This window comes from Heptranchias perlo, chromosome 13 (genome assembly GCF_035084215.1).
Source record: "Heptranchias perlo isolate sHepPer1 chromosome 13, sHepPer1.hap1, whole genome shotgun sequence".
In the NCBI taxonomy this organism is placed as follows: Eukaryota; Metazoa; Chordata; class Chondrichthyes; order Hexanchiformes; family Hexanchidae; genus Heptranchias; species Heptranchias perlo.
Window position 1 is genome coordinate 27503293 of NC_090337.1, and position 14258 is coordinate 27517550.

The following is a 14258-nucleotide window of genomic DNA, read 5'->3' on the forward strand; positions in this document are numbered from 1 at the left end:
GGCCTTTCCCCAATTTAGAATTTTAACTTTTGGGCCAGACCTATCCTTCTCCATAGCTATCTTAAAACTAATGGAATTATGATCACTGGTCCCAAAGTGATCCCTCACTAACACTTCTGTCACCTGCCCTTCCTTATTTCCCAAGAGGAGGTCAAGTTTTGCCCCCTCTCTAGTCGGGCCATCCACATACTGAATGAGAAATTCCTCCTGAATACACTCAACAAATTTCTCTCCATCCAAGCCCCTAATGCTATGGCTGTCCCAGTCAATGTTGGGAAAGTTAAAGTCCCCTACTATTACCACCCTATTTTTCTTGCAGCTGTCTGTAATCTCCTTACATATTTGCTCCTCAATTTCCCGTTGACTATTTGGGGGTCTGTAGTACAATCCTATCAAAGTGATCTCTCCCTTCTTATTTTTCAGTTCTACCCATATAGACTCAGTGGGCGAACCCTCGGATATATCCCCTCTCACTACTGCCGTGATGTTCTCCCTAATCAAGAACGCAACTCCCCCTCCTCTCTTACCTCCTGCTCTATCTTTCCTATAGCATCTGTACCCTGGAACATTGAGCTGCCAGTCCTGCCCCTCCCTTAGCCATGTTTCAGTAATAGCTATAACATCCCAGTCCCATGTACCCATCCATGCCCTGAGTTCATCTGCCTTGCCCATCAGACTTCTTGCATTGAAATAAATGCAGTTTAATCTAGACTTCCCTTGGTCTTTGCCCTGCTTTCTCAGACCATCTGTCCGGTCATGTTCTGTACACTCTCCCTTACTGCCTTTTGTTTCTGTCACCACTTTATTTCCCACTGACTTCCTGCATCGGTTCCCATCCCCCTGCCACATTAGTTTAAACCCTCCCCAACAGCACTGGCAAACACTCCCCCTAGGACATTGGTTCCAGTCCTGCCCAGATGCAGACTGTCCAATTTGTACTGGTCCCACCTCCCCCAGAACCGGTTCCAATGGCCCAGGAATTTGAATCCCTCCCTCTTGCACCATCTCTCAAGCCACGTATTCATCTTAGCTATCCTGTCATTCCTACTCTGACTAGCCCGTGGCACTGGTAGCAATCCTGAGATTACTACCTTTGAGGTCCTACTCTTTAGTTTAACTCCTAACTCCCTAAATTCAGCTTGTAGGACCTCATCCTGTTTTTTACCTATATCGTTGGTGCCTATATGCACCACGACAACTGGCTGTTCACCCTCCCCCTCCAGAATGTCCTGCAGCCGCTCCGAGACATCCTTGACCCTTGCACCAGGGAGGCAACATACCATCCTGGAGTCTCGGTTGCGTCTGCAGAAACGCCTGTCTATTCCCCTTACAATCGAGTCCCCTATCACTATAGCTCTGCCACTCTTTTTCCTGCCCTCCTGTGCAGCAGAGCCAGCCACGGTGCCATGAACCTGGCCACTGCCACCTTCCCCTGGTGAGCCATCTCCCCCAACAGTATCCAAAACGGTATACCTGTTTTGGAGGGAGATGACCGCAGGGGACCCCTGCACTGCCTTCCTACTCTTCCTCTGTCTGTTGGTCACCCATTCACTATCTCCCTCAGTAATTTTTATCTGCGGTGTGACCAACTCACTGAACGTGCTATCCACGACTTTCTCAGCATCGCGGATGCTCCAAAGTGAGTCCATCCGCAGCTCCAGAGCCGTCAAGCGGTCAAACAATAGCTGCAGCTGGACACACTTCCCGCAGGTGAAGGAATCAGGGATACAGGAAGGATCCCTGAATTCCCACATCTCACAAGAGGAACATGACACGGCGCTGGGATCTCCTGCCATGAGCCCTAATTTTGTGTAACAACCTCTTGTGTGGCAACTTATCGAATGCCTTTTGAAAATCCAAATGTACTACCATCCACTGGTTCCCCCTTAACTACCCTGATAGTTACGCCCTCAAAAAACTCTAATAGATTTGTCAAACACGATTTCCCTTTCATAAAACCGTGTTGACTGCCTAATCATATTACGATTTTCTAAAAGCCCTGTTGCTACGTCCTTAATAATAGATTCTAGCATTTTCCCGACAGCTGATGTCAGGCTAACTGGCCTATAGTTCCCTGTTTTCTCTCTCCCTCCTTTCTTGAATAGCGGGGTTACATTTTCTACCTTCCGATTATACCAGCATTATATGATCTATACAAACAACTTTGAAAGCTCTTGATCTTTAAATGGTGGATAGATGGTATATTGATCGCACTGAGTCGCAAGAGTGTTGAGAGCTCAAGTTAGATACTGATGCATCCCATCTCAGTCTCGCAGCATCAGAAACTGTACAGATGTGGCAACTCTAATCAGAAGGCTAAGCAACAGAAAATGCATTTTTAGACAAAATATGTACTACAGATTTTTTTTTCAAAAGGGATGTACTCTAATAAGAGAAATTTTGTGAAAATGCTGTGAAATGAAGCATTCCTTTAAAATCAAACTTCAAACTGCTATTATGGATACCAGCAGATTGATAGCTTTAGATCAGCAAGCAAGCTTGAAAAGGATGTAGACACCTGCCAAGTGAGTACATGGCTGTCAGGTTTTCACAAGGGACTTACTAAATATGTTTGCCCCTGAAGAGACTTCCTTCTGTAAGCAGAAGTGCATTATCCTATTCAATATTGTTTGTAATACTTATAAAGCATTTAAACATTATTAAAAAGTCCATCAACTATAGTAACACCTCTCCTTAACACAATAATCATTTACTATATTGTAGACTAGTGCACTGACACTGCTCCTTGTTTACAAATCCTGGATGTCGATGTTCCAAACGGAATGACTGCTTCCCTAACACATTAGTGTATCTAACCAGGAGGACAGATGTAAACTACAGAATGGTTACAAATTGGCACAAGGCATCAGTGAAGCCAGCATAGATAACTAACACAATTTACAAAAAACAGTACCTGATGAAGCATTTCTTACAAAAGTCAGTGCACGAAACCATTGCCTGTGAAGTTTAAAGAAAAAAAATTAATAAACTAGAAACAATACAAATATTACTTATTTTCTTAAAAGGCCATGCAAACCAGAAACCTTTATTTAGAAAGATTTTAGGATTGCAGCAGTACTACTCATTGAGCAACTAGTTCAAGAGCATAAAAATGATGGCGAGAGATTGAACTTACAATCGGTGTATATTAAATATAGTTCGAACAAATTTGAAAGCAGGATCTTCATACAAGCAGTCACTTTAAACCAAACTTCCCAGAAAATCTTTACTTTCTTGAATCTGTCTACCATCATGTTTGTTCTTAATTGTGCCTTCAGCTGCCTAGGCCCTAAGCTCTGGAATTCCCTCCCAAAGCCTCTCCACCTCTCTTTCCTCCTTTAAGATGCTCCTTAAAGCCTACCTCTTTGACCAAGCTTTTGGTCACCTGTCCTAACATCTCCTTATGTGGCTCGGTGTCAAACTTTGATGGATAACGCTCCTGTGAAGCGCCTTGGGACGTTTTACTATGTTAAAGGCGCTATATAAATGTTCTTCTTGTTCTTGTTGTAAAGTATTAATATTACACAAAGCCAACAAAAAAAAATGACACTCATTTTCAGAGAAAAGGCCTATAACTCTGGTATAATTTGGTTTCAAAAGTGAGGGGGAAAGTTAGATTTCAACGTTAAATTATCCCCAATCTACATAGGATAACTACTATATATGAACTCTAATCCTGAACAGGTGAAGGGTCAAAATAACATTACTGCATCTTTGTACTCCAGAATTGTCTTTCGAACTTATGCTACCGACAGGACAAGGCTTGGGTAATTAAAGAACAGACCCCATACTCACAGCTGGTTCTTCAATGTCACTACTCTTCATTCATGTAAAAAGGAAATATCATCAGAGCCCAGCGCTGAATAAAATACGGTCATCTCCACTTTATGAGCACAAATGACAGTCTGCATTTAAGTGTTGTATGGCATTCTATTTTAGAAAAACAAAATGTCACCCTATTCATTTATATGGAGTCCTGTTATATTAAGGGTATAGTAACAGTGACTTTCATTGGAGTGCCTTTTCACGTGCTTTCACCTTCACAAATACGAATCCATTTGACTAATTTACTTAATTTAAAAGCTACTTTCTAGTACTCTAAATCTAGAGTTACCATACTATTATTAAAGATTCTGCATTTATAACCCTATTTAGATTTCAACACAACATGCTACAAACTTCATTTCAGATAGGTGTTTGAAGAAATCTTATACAATATGCTTTAGAAAGTCACAGGGCTGAAAACTAACCAATACACAGCAGGTCTACCAGCTGACAGGCAACATAAAACATACTTACTGTAATTTATACACACCACTGTTTGAGCTAATTTGTGAGAGGGAGTCCACATAAATAACCTTCCTGAACAGAGCAGCTTTGGCTCACTTCAGAGACTTGAGTATATATCAGGCTAACACTTCAGTGCAAAACTGAGGGAGTGCTGCACTGTCAGAGGTGCTGATGTAATATGATGATAATGTTATGATGAGATGTTAAACCAAGATTCCATATGCCCTATTAGGTGAACGTAAAAGACCCCATGGCACTATTCAAAGAAAGCAAGGGAATTCTCCCAGTGTCCGTGTCAACATTTATCTCAACCAACAGAATCAAAAACAGATTATCTGGTGATTTATTTAATTGCTGTTTGTGGGAGCTTGCTTTGTGCAAATTTGCTGTCACTTTTCCCTACATTACAACAATGACTACACTTCAAAAGTATTTTGTTGGCTGAGGGAGGTAAGGATGGAAATTGCGGAGGCTCTAGCCACAATCTTCTAATCCTCCTTGGATATGGGTATGATGCTGGAAGACTGCAAATGTTACACTCCTGTTCAAAAAAGGGGACAGGGATAAACCCGACAATTACAGGCCAGTCAGCCCAACATTAGTGACGGGGAAACTTTTAGAGACAATAATCCGAGACAAAATTAATTGACGCTTGGAAAAGTATGGGCTAATAAATGAAAGTCAGCATGGATTTGTTAAAGGAAAATCATGTTTGACTAACTTGATTGAGTTCTTTGATGAAGTAACAGAGCAGGTTGATGAGGGTAGTGCGGTTGATGTGCGTATGGACTTTCAAAAGGCATTTGATAAAGTAACATATAATGGTCTTGTTAGCAAAATTAAAGCCCATGGGATTAAAGGGACAGCGGCAGCGTGGATACAAAATTGGCTAAGGGACAGAAAGCAGAGAGTAGTGGTGAATGGTTGTTTTTCAGACTGGAGGGAAGTATACAGTTTCCGAGGGGTCAGTATTAGGACGACTGCTCTTTTTAATATATATTAATGACTTGGACTTGGGTATAGAGGATATAATTTCAAAGTTTGCAAATGACACAAAACTTGGAAATGTAGAAAATAATGTGGAGGATAGCAACAGACTTCAGGAGGACCTAGACAGACTGGTGAAATGGGCAGACACATGGCAGATGAAATTTAATGCCGAGAAGTGTGAAGTGATGCATTTTGGTAGGAAGAATGAGGACAGCTAATATAAACTAAATGGTACAATTTTAAAGAGGGTGCAGGAACAGGGGGACCTGGGGTGCACACACACAAATTTTTGAAGGTGGCAGGACAAGGTGAGAAGGCTGTTAAAAAAGCATACGGGATCCTGGGCTTTATTAATAGAGGCAGAGAGTACAAAAGTTAGGAAGTTATACTGAACCTTTATAAAACACTGGTTAGGCCTCAACTGGAGTATTGTGTCCAATTCTGGGCACCACACTTTAGGAAGGATGTCAAGACCTTAGAGAGGGTGCAGAAGAAATTTACTAGAATGGTATCAGCGTTGAAGCACTTCAGTTATGTGGAGAGACTGGAGAAGCTGGGGTTCTTCTCCTTAGACCAGAGAAGGTTAAGGGAAGATTTGATAGAGGTGTTCAAGATCATGAAGGGTTTTGATAGAGTAAATAGGGAAAAACTGTTTCCAGTGGCAGAGGGGGAGGTAACCAGGTGATTGGCAAAACAACCAGAGGTGAGATGAGGAAACATTTTTTTATGTAGCGTGTTATTATGATCTGGAATGCACTGCCTGAAAGGGTGGTGGAAGCAGATTCAACAGTAACTTTCAAAAGGGAATTAGATAAATACTTCAAGGGGAAAAAAATCACAAGACTATGGGGAAAGAGCAGGGGAATGGAACAAATTGGATAGCTCTTTCAAAGAGCCGGCACAGGCACGATGGGCCAAATGGCCTCCTCCCATGTTGTACCTACTATGATAAGTGCTTTGAGGCATCCCAAGGTCATACAAAGCACCATATAAATATAAGTTCTTTTCTTAATCTGGCATTTTGCATGGGGTGAGAAATCATCTGGAGGAGGTAGCTTCACACCACTCTGGTTTTTTTGCAGATCACAGCAAAACTGCAACTGGTGGAAAGTCAACTTTTTAAACTTTCATTCTAATATTAGTGCAAATGCACCATTAGAGAACCGCCGGCTGCCTCACTAACAGTTTTCCAACAGTTGAAGTTTCACTGGCATTCAGAGGCCAGTGAGCAGAGTTCTGCACACGCCTGGTTAAAACTTTTCATTTCCCCCTCATCAGGGGGTATTGAAAGTGAGGGTAGTGTCACTTGGTGCTGTCCACTGGCTCCGCGATGAGTTCCCACTACAGCTTCAACGTCATGCAAAGTTGTTTTGACTTATCACCAACGCTAAACCTGTGAGATGTAAATCAGGCCCAAACTGACTCTGAAGCCAAGTGGAGTGAGACCACCTCCTCCAGAGAGTCCCGTTCCTCTAGTCCGATGTCAGATCGGATGCAGTGCATTTACGCTATAACTGTACCTTCGATGTAAATCAGAGCTGGAGTGTGAATGCATGTGGAGGGCATGGTGCGAAACCGGTGGCTGCAGGGCAACTGGTCACAATCAGTGAACATGGGACCTGGAATCTGAAATCTGGAACCAGGAATCTGAAATCTGGAACCAGGAATCTGAAATCTGGAACTTAGAATCTAGAATTTGGAATTTGGAACCTGAAATCTGGAACCAGGAACCTGAAATCTGGAACTTAGAATCTAGAATTTGGAACCTGAAATCTGGAACCAGGAACCTGAAATCTGGAACTTAGAATCTAGAATTTGGAACCTGAAATCTGGAACCAGGAACCTGAAATCTGGAACTTAGAATCTGAAATCTGGTACTTAGAATCTAGAATTTGGAACTTTGACTCTAGAATTTGGAACTTTGACTCTAGAATTTGGAACTTTGACTCTAGAATTTCGAACGTGGATCCCGGCACCATTCCCCCTCCCAAAGTCCTGGTTACAACACTCACTGTTTCAGGCTTCTCCTCACCCAGTGCAGTCCCCGCTCACTCACCAACGCCGCCGCCATACTTGAAACCTGTCTGGGAAAGTGGGGGGTGGGAGGCGGGGGGCGGACGCACAATCAGAATCGCTAAATTCAAAATATTTGAAATCAAATGGCTCTGCTTTATGATATTACGCGCGTCGACGGCTGATTTTTTTTAAACCGAGACTTGAATTTCCTGGGACTCCACCGCTTCTTTTCTGTTCCCACACCCCCAGTGATGTTAAAAAAAATCTCATTCCACTCGCGCCCTCCCGCCGACCCGTAGCTTCGTCATTGTGACGTAACCAATCACCTTGGAGTAGAAATACAAGGGGACGAAACAGTGCAGCCAATCAGATTAAGAGATTCTCCGCGAGAAACTCACCGGGTCCTAGCACCCGCTCCCTACAGATAGAAACTCACCGGGTCCTAGCACCCACTCACCAGAGATAGAAACTCACCGGGTCCGAGCACCCACTCACTACAGATAGAAACTCACCGGGTCCTAGCACCCGCTGCCTGCAGATAGAAACTCACCGGGTCCGAGCACCCGCTCCCTACAGATAGAAACTCACCGGGTCCTAGCACCCACTCACCAGAGATAGAAACTCACCGGGTCCGAGCACCCACTCACTACAGATAGAAACTCACTGGGTCCTAGCACCCACTCACCAGAGATAGAAACTCACCGGGTCCGAGCACCCGCTCCCTACAGATAGAAACTCACCGGGTCCTAGCACCCACTCACCAGAGATAGAAACTCACCGGGTCCGAGCACCCACTCACTACAGATAGAAACTCACTGGGTCCTAGCACCCACTCACCAGAGATAGAAACTCACCGGGTCCTAGCACCCACTCGCTACAGATAGAAACACACCGGGTCCTAGCACCCACTCCCTACAGATAGAAACTCACCGGGTCCTAGCACCCACTCGCTACAGATAGAAACACACCGGGTCCTAGCACCCACTCGCTACAGATAGAAACACACCGGGTCCTAGCACCCACTCACTACAGATGGAAACACACCGACCGAGTAGCATGACCTTTGTTCAAAACAGACAGGGTAGATAACAGTCGTGTTTTGGGAGTGCCCTGTCTTCAATGCAGTTTGGAGCAATACTTACTAACCTGTGAAGGAGAGGATTGGGCACAGACGATGCCCAATCCTCTCCTTCAGTTCCAATTAAAGGTTCCAGTTCTGATGAAAGGTCATTGACCTGAAACGGTAATTCTGTTTCTCTCTCCACAAATGCTGCCTAACCTGCTAAGAGTTTCCAGCATTTACTGTTTTTATTGCTGATTTCCGGCATCCACAGTATTTTGCTTTAGTTTTAGCTGATTTTAGGTGTTTGAGAAGAGGGGTTGAAGCTTTCAAACTGTTGCTTTTGGTGTTTCAACAACAACAATTACATTTATATAGTGCCTTTAATGTAGAAAAATATCCCAAGGTGCTTCACAGGGGTGTAGGATTGCCAGCCCTACCAGATTGCCCGGGGCGGGGGGCGGGGAGTCTCCCAGAATGGGGCATGATCTTCGCAATGTAAATTTCCCGCTGCAGCAGCCCCTCCCCCACCACTCCTCACTCCGTGATGTCATCGCCCCCTGGGTGAGAGCCGGCCCCCGTTTAAAGGTGACCGGACACAGGACCTGCTGGAATGGGGAGGGAGATGGGAGTCAAGTCGGGATAGAGAGAGACAGAGTAGGGAGAGGTGCGGGACTAGGGTGACAGGGAATATGTGGCATGGGATTCGAGCTTGGGGGGGAGAAAGTTGGGGACTGGGGATCAGGGCAGGTGGAGAGTGTAACGGCAGACTTGGGATCGGGAATGGGCGTCAGTGGATGGGGGCTTGGGGAAGAGTGGGAGACTGGGGATGGAGACTGAGGGATGGGGGCTTTGGTCTCATCTGGAGCTGTAATATATATCATTCTATGAAAACATCTCATTATTGAATCCAAGACCAGGAAGTGGTTTAGAAATTTTGGTGTTGAGCTGAGTTTAGGATGAAGTGCCCCAATCATCGAGCCCACTGTCCTTTGTGCAATCTCTCAGTTTGGTACAGGTCAGGCTTGGGTTACAGTGAGAATGGAAGCAGTACAATTTTTACTATAATTTTTCCAAAAAAACTCAACATTCTCAAGCATTTATTGACTTCTATTGCCAAAAAATACACCCATTGAATTTAGCAGACAGAATATTTCTGTGCATGTAATTTCATATACAAAAATAAAATATTTCAGATGATAGTGTTAATGTTTTCAATTATTTTTGAAGGTATATGTGTAAAAATCAATAAAATGTGGAAATTTACATTATAAACATTGTAGAAAATTATGTTTGTGTACACCAATATTTTGTCAGTGCTACTATGTGTTCTGTAATGCCTCCTACACCATAGCTGGAAAATATACCAGAAAATTCTTACGGAAACCAAAAAGTTATGTAATAAAATGTTTGGCAAGCTCACAGTACTATTTTCAAATCATTTATCTTCTGTATATTTGAGTTGTTCTGTAATCCAAGGGAGGGGGGGTGGTAACTGTACACGTCTTCATGTCTCTCAGTTCTTCCTTACAAGAATACAGTTCTCCTTCAATATTTTAACATGTAAAAAGAATATTGAAAAATTGTTTAAAGTTACATTTATTACATGAATCTTACAGCTTGCAAAGTATTTGTAGTATCTATTGCTCAGGTGCAGTGGAATGTGAAGTGCAACTCCTGACAGCATAAACAACTTCACCAGATAACATCAGGTGTACTTTATCTTCAGCCACTGTCACGATCTTTCAGAACCACGTGATATTTCGGTGCTAATGTTAGACCGAGATTGCTGACATTCCTGTGAGGAGAAAATAGGCTGCTGTCAGTTGAACTGTAGATTAAACCAAATAGCATGTTAGCTTTTGACTGAAAGAAGTACTAATATGGCTACTTATCACACAGCAGCATTGTTACATGCTTAACACTATCCATTTCTCCTCCAACCAGTAATATTATAAACACAATTACTGGAATAGAAAGAGAGAAAGGATTAAACACTGGGACAAGTATTATGGATGGTCTGGAAATTGGTGAAATGAAACAGAAAGGGATCTGGGGTTGATAGTAGATTTGGCAGTTAATACGTCAAATCACTGCGGAACAGTAATAAACAAAGCATATAAAATGCTTCATTATACTGTCAGGCCTGTTGAAAGTGTTATATCAAAACTGTACAGTATCCTGATTTGACAACACTTTATGAATATTGTGTTCGGTTTTGGACAGCAAGACTTAAGAGAAACATTTAAGGCATGGAGGCAATGCAGAGAAGAGCCACAAAGCTAATCACTAGCATCAAAGGCTTGAGCTATGCGGAAAGACTGGAGTTTTTTTAACCTTGAAAGGAAGCAACAGAGAGGGAATCTGATAGAAGTATACAAAATATTAAATGGCATAGATAAGTTTAATCAAGAGCACTACTTCAAGGTATGCCAGGATTGTAGAACATAGGGGGCACAAGTCAAAACTGATGAAAAGAAAATTTCGGATAAATATCAGAATGAACTTTTTCACACGAAGAATGGTCAACACTTGGAATGGCCTCCTGGGAAAGGTAATAGAGGCAAAAACCGTAGACTCCGTTGAGTCAGTTGGATAACATGATGTGGGGAATTTGGGTCTTTTATGCCAGAGGGATTAAATACAAATGCCAAATGACACCCCTCACCTGCATCTATCTTGTGATCTTGCATTCATCTCTGCTACTGGAATATAAGTTCATCCCAGAGAAATTAAATATCTTTCCCTGCAGATTATTGAAAGGGGAAAGTTCAATTAGCCTGAGTACTATCAAATATAATTCCATTCCATGGATTGACACTAGTTTGTCATGAAGGTATATTTTATGCTGTTCGTTAATTTTTCTCACCTTATGCTTTTTCAGTAAAATTAGGAAAATATATTTATTTAAGAAAACTATGATACAAAATGTGATAGAAATGAAGCAGAAGTGGAATCAGCATTCAGGTATGAAGTTAGGGCAACATAAATGCGGCCTGCATTGCACCTGATCACAACCATACTTGATTTGATTGTTAATACCATTTGAGGATTAACTGGGAGAAACACGAGGGCAAAAATTGTTCTTTTCTGAGTAATGTCAGACATTACTGAAACCAGAAAACATACATTAATAAAGACAATAAGCATTTGATTAGAAGGACCTTGCATTAATATAGCACTTTTCACCTCCTCAGGAGGTCTCACGGCATTTCACAGCCAATTAATTACTTTTGAAGTGTAGGCACTGTTGTTATGTAGGCAAACATGGCAGCCAAACAGCAAATGAGAAACAGTAAATGACCAGATAATTTGTTTTGGTGATAGTGGTTGAGGGATGAATGATGGCCAGGACACTGGAAGAACTATCCTGGTCATTACAAATACTACCACATGATCTTTTACATCCACTTGAGCAGGCAGATAGAGCCTCAGCTTAATATCTCATCTGAAAGATGGCACCTCCGACTATACAGCACTCCTTCAGTGTTACACTTGAGTCCACATAGAAGGACAAGAGCAGCAGGCGCATGGGAACAACACCACCTGCACGTTCCCCTCCAAGTCACACACCATCCCGACTTGGAAATATATCGCCGTTCCTTCATCGTCGCTGGGTCAAAATCCTGGAACTCCCTTCCTAACAGCACTGTGGGAGAACCGTCACCACACGGACTGCAGCAGTTCAAGAAGGCGGCTCACCACCACCTTCTCGAGGGCAATTAGGGATGGGCAATAAATGCTGGCCTCGTCAGCGACGCCCACATCCCATGAACGAATAGAAAAAAAAAACATAGATTATGTGCTCAAGTCTTGAATTGGAGCTTGAACCAACAACCTTCTGATGCAGAAGCAAGAGCACTACCACTGACCCAAGCTGATACTAGATTTTAAGTAAGCATTTCTCTACAATTTTAAATAACTTCTGGAGTGCATCCTTTATTATTTTTCCCATTATCATTGATATTCATTGAATATTTGTGATTAATTACAGTGACACTGAAGGCACAGATGTACTTGTGTAACTTTTTTGTATTGATCATACCTTTTAGGTGCACCCTACTCTCTGGCAAACGTGAGTGGTTTTCTTTTTTTTGGAGGTGGGAATCTATGTTGTCTTCTTTTTCTGTACAATCATGAGTTTTTAAGAACATATGTGTGGCTAGGCGGTGGGGAGCTCAATACAGTGGGATAAGAGTATGATGAGCTTTGTTTTAGTCTAACGTTAAAGGTTCAGATCTTTAAATCGAGTCTGGTTGGAAAGTGAGGCCGGCTACCAAGATTCTCTACATGGTGAGCCTCTGATCTCAGGATTGCAGTCAGGAAAGCTAGAAACCAGAGGTGAAATAGAAGGCAGATCAATCGAGATTGCTGTTACACATATCCAAGTGCATAATTCATGTGCATCATTGATAGAGTAGTGAATGACCTGTCTGCCATTGCGTGTGTTGAGCAAAAATAACAAAAATGGAAGAATTGTGTTAGTGTTACATGTGGTGGGTGTGTCTTGAGATGTAGGATCATTCAATCTTTTTCATTGTTTAATTAGTTTGAAAATGTAATTTTACTGGGGCATTCAAACAGATTCAGTTATTTTGCTAATCAGCCATTAACAACCTGATTCTTTGCAAACACGTGTTGCCATTCAAGTGGAACAAGGCATTGCTAATATTTACTGTGTTCTACAGGTGATGTTTTTGGTAGCTCTGGCTGGGTGCACATGACAACAACGTGAATGTTTCAATTTTGCATGCCTGAACAACAGGTACATGAAACTCTGATGGCAGGTTAATTACAGGGAGGCAACTAAGTGAGCATCACCACAGGCTTAACTACACTAGGAATCATCTCAGTGCTTCCTGTTACACACTTTGAGTATTGCCAAATTGAAAAAAATTGCTGACTATTAAAAAAAATTACACGCACCTCCTAAAACCAGAACAGAGAATAAAGAACTGAACCACTTCCAGTGATGACATTTGTCCAACATTTACTTGAAGTACTGCAGTTTCAGCTCAATACCAGAAATACCTGTAACTGTGATGTATGAGCCACTCACAATTATGTAACTACACTGAGCTTGAGCACAGAGGTTCGTAAGGACAGAGACTGAAATTCTAGGAGTGAATTGCGAACAGAGTGAGGACTGGGAATTTGGTGAGTGTGGGAATTAGGTGCAGAGGGGGAAGGAAGTATTAAGTGAATTAAACCAAGGGACTATAAACTAATCTATCAACTTTTAAAATAAAAAAAACGTAAAATAAAAAAAGACTAAATAATTACTAATTATATCAAAATCAAGCTAAATCCATTTACTAAATATCATCTAGATCTCAAGTGATTCTATAGTCCTACAATTAAACTACTGATAATAAATAAATAAAAACTAGAAATGACAGTATAGGCTGTGTGTCAGGACTGTAATATGTGGGAGTTTTGGTCAGCGAGACAGTCCCAGATTGCCACATCTGCAGTAAATGTCTCTGACTTGAGACACTCCGGCACTTTCAGCTGGAGTGCGAGTTAGAGACACTCCGACACATAAGGGAGGGGGAGGTATATCTAGATAGTTTTCTCCAGAGTACAGTCACACCTCAGAGAAAAGCACAGGTGCAGGAAGGGGAGAGCATGATTGTTAGTCAGCAAGGTAGTGGGAACCTAGGAGAGGTAGGGAAGGAGGTCCCGCGGACACTGGTCCTATCCAACAGGTATGAGGTACCTGATACTTGTGAAGATAAGGATGAAGGTTGCAGGGAGGATGCCCAGAATGCTAACCATGGCACCGTGGGGCATGAGGCAGTGCAAGGACGGGAAGTAGCTGGATAGGAAGGTTGTAGTCACAGGGGATTCTATAATCAGGGGGCTAGATAGCGTCCTCTGCAGCCACGAAGGTACCTGGTGC

General features: G+C 42.4%; 1 protein-coding gene across 1 annotated transcript in view; it reads right to left on the reverse strand.

Annotated features, from left to right (window-relative positions):
* Window positions 1-7569, reverse strand: part of mccc1 (methylcrotonyl-CoA carboxylase subunit) — a 45828-nt gene extending 38259 nt beyond the window's left edge. The window contains exons 1-2 of the mRNA XM_067995219.1: window positions 7293-7569; window positions 2915-2958 (exon numbers count right to left, since the gene is read on the reverse strand). Of these exons, the coding sequence (XP_067851320.1) occupies window positions 2915-2958; window positions 7293-7351 (103 nt within the window). The 5' untranslated portion in view covers window positions 7352-7569. The remainder of the gene's footprint in view (window positions 1-2914; window positions 2959-7292) is intronic.
* Window positions 7570-14258: the final 6689 nt, after the last annotated feature.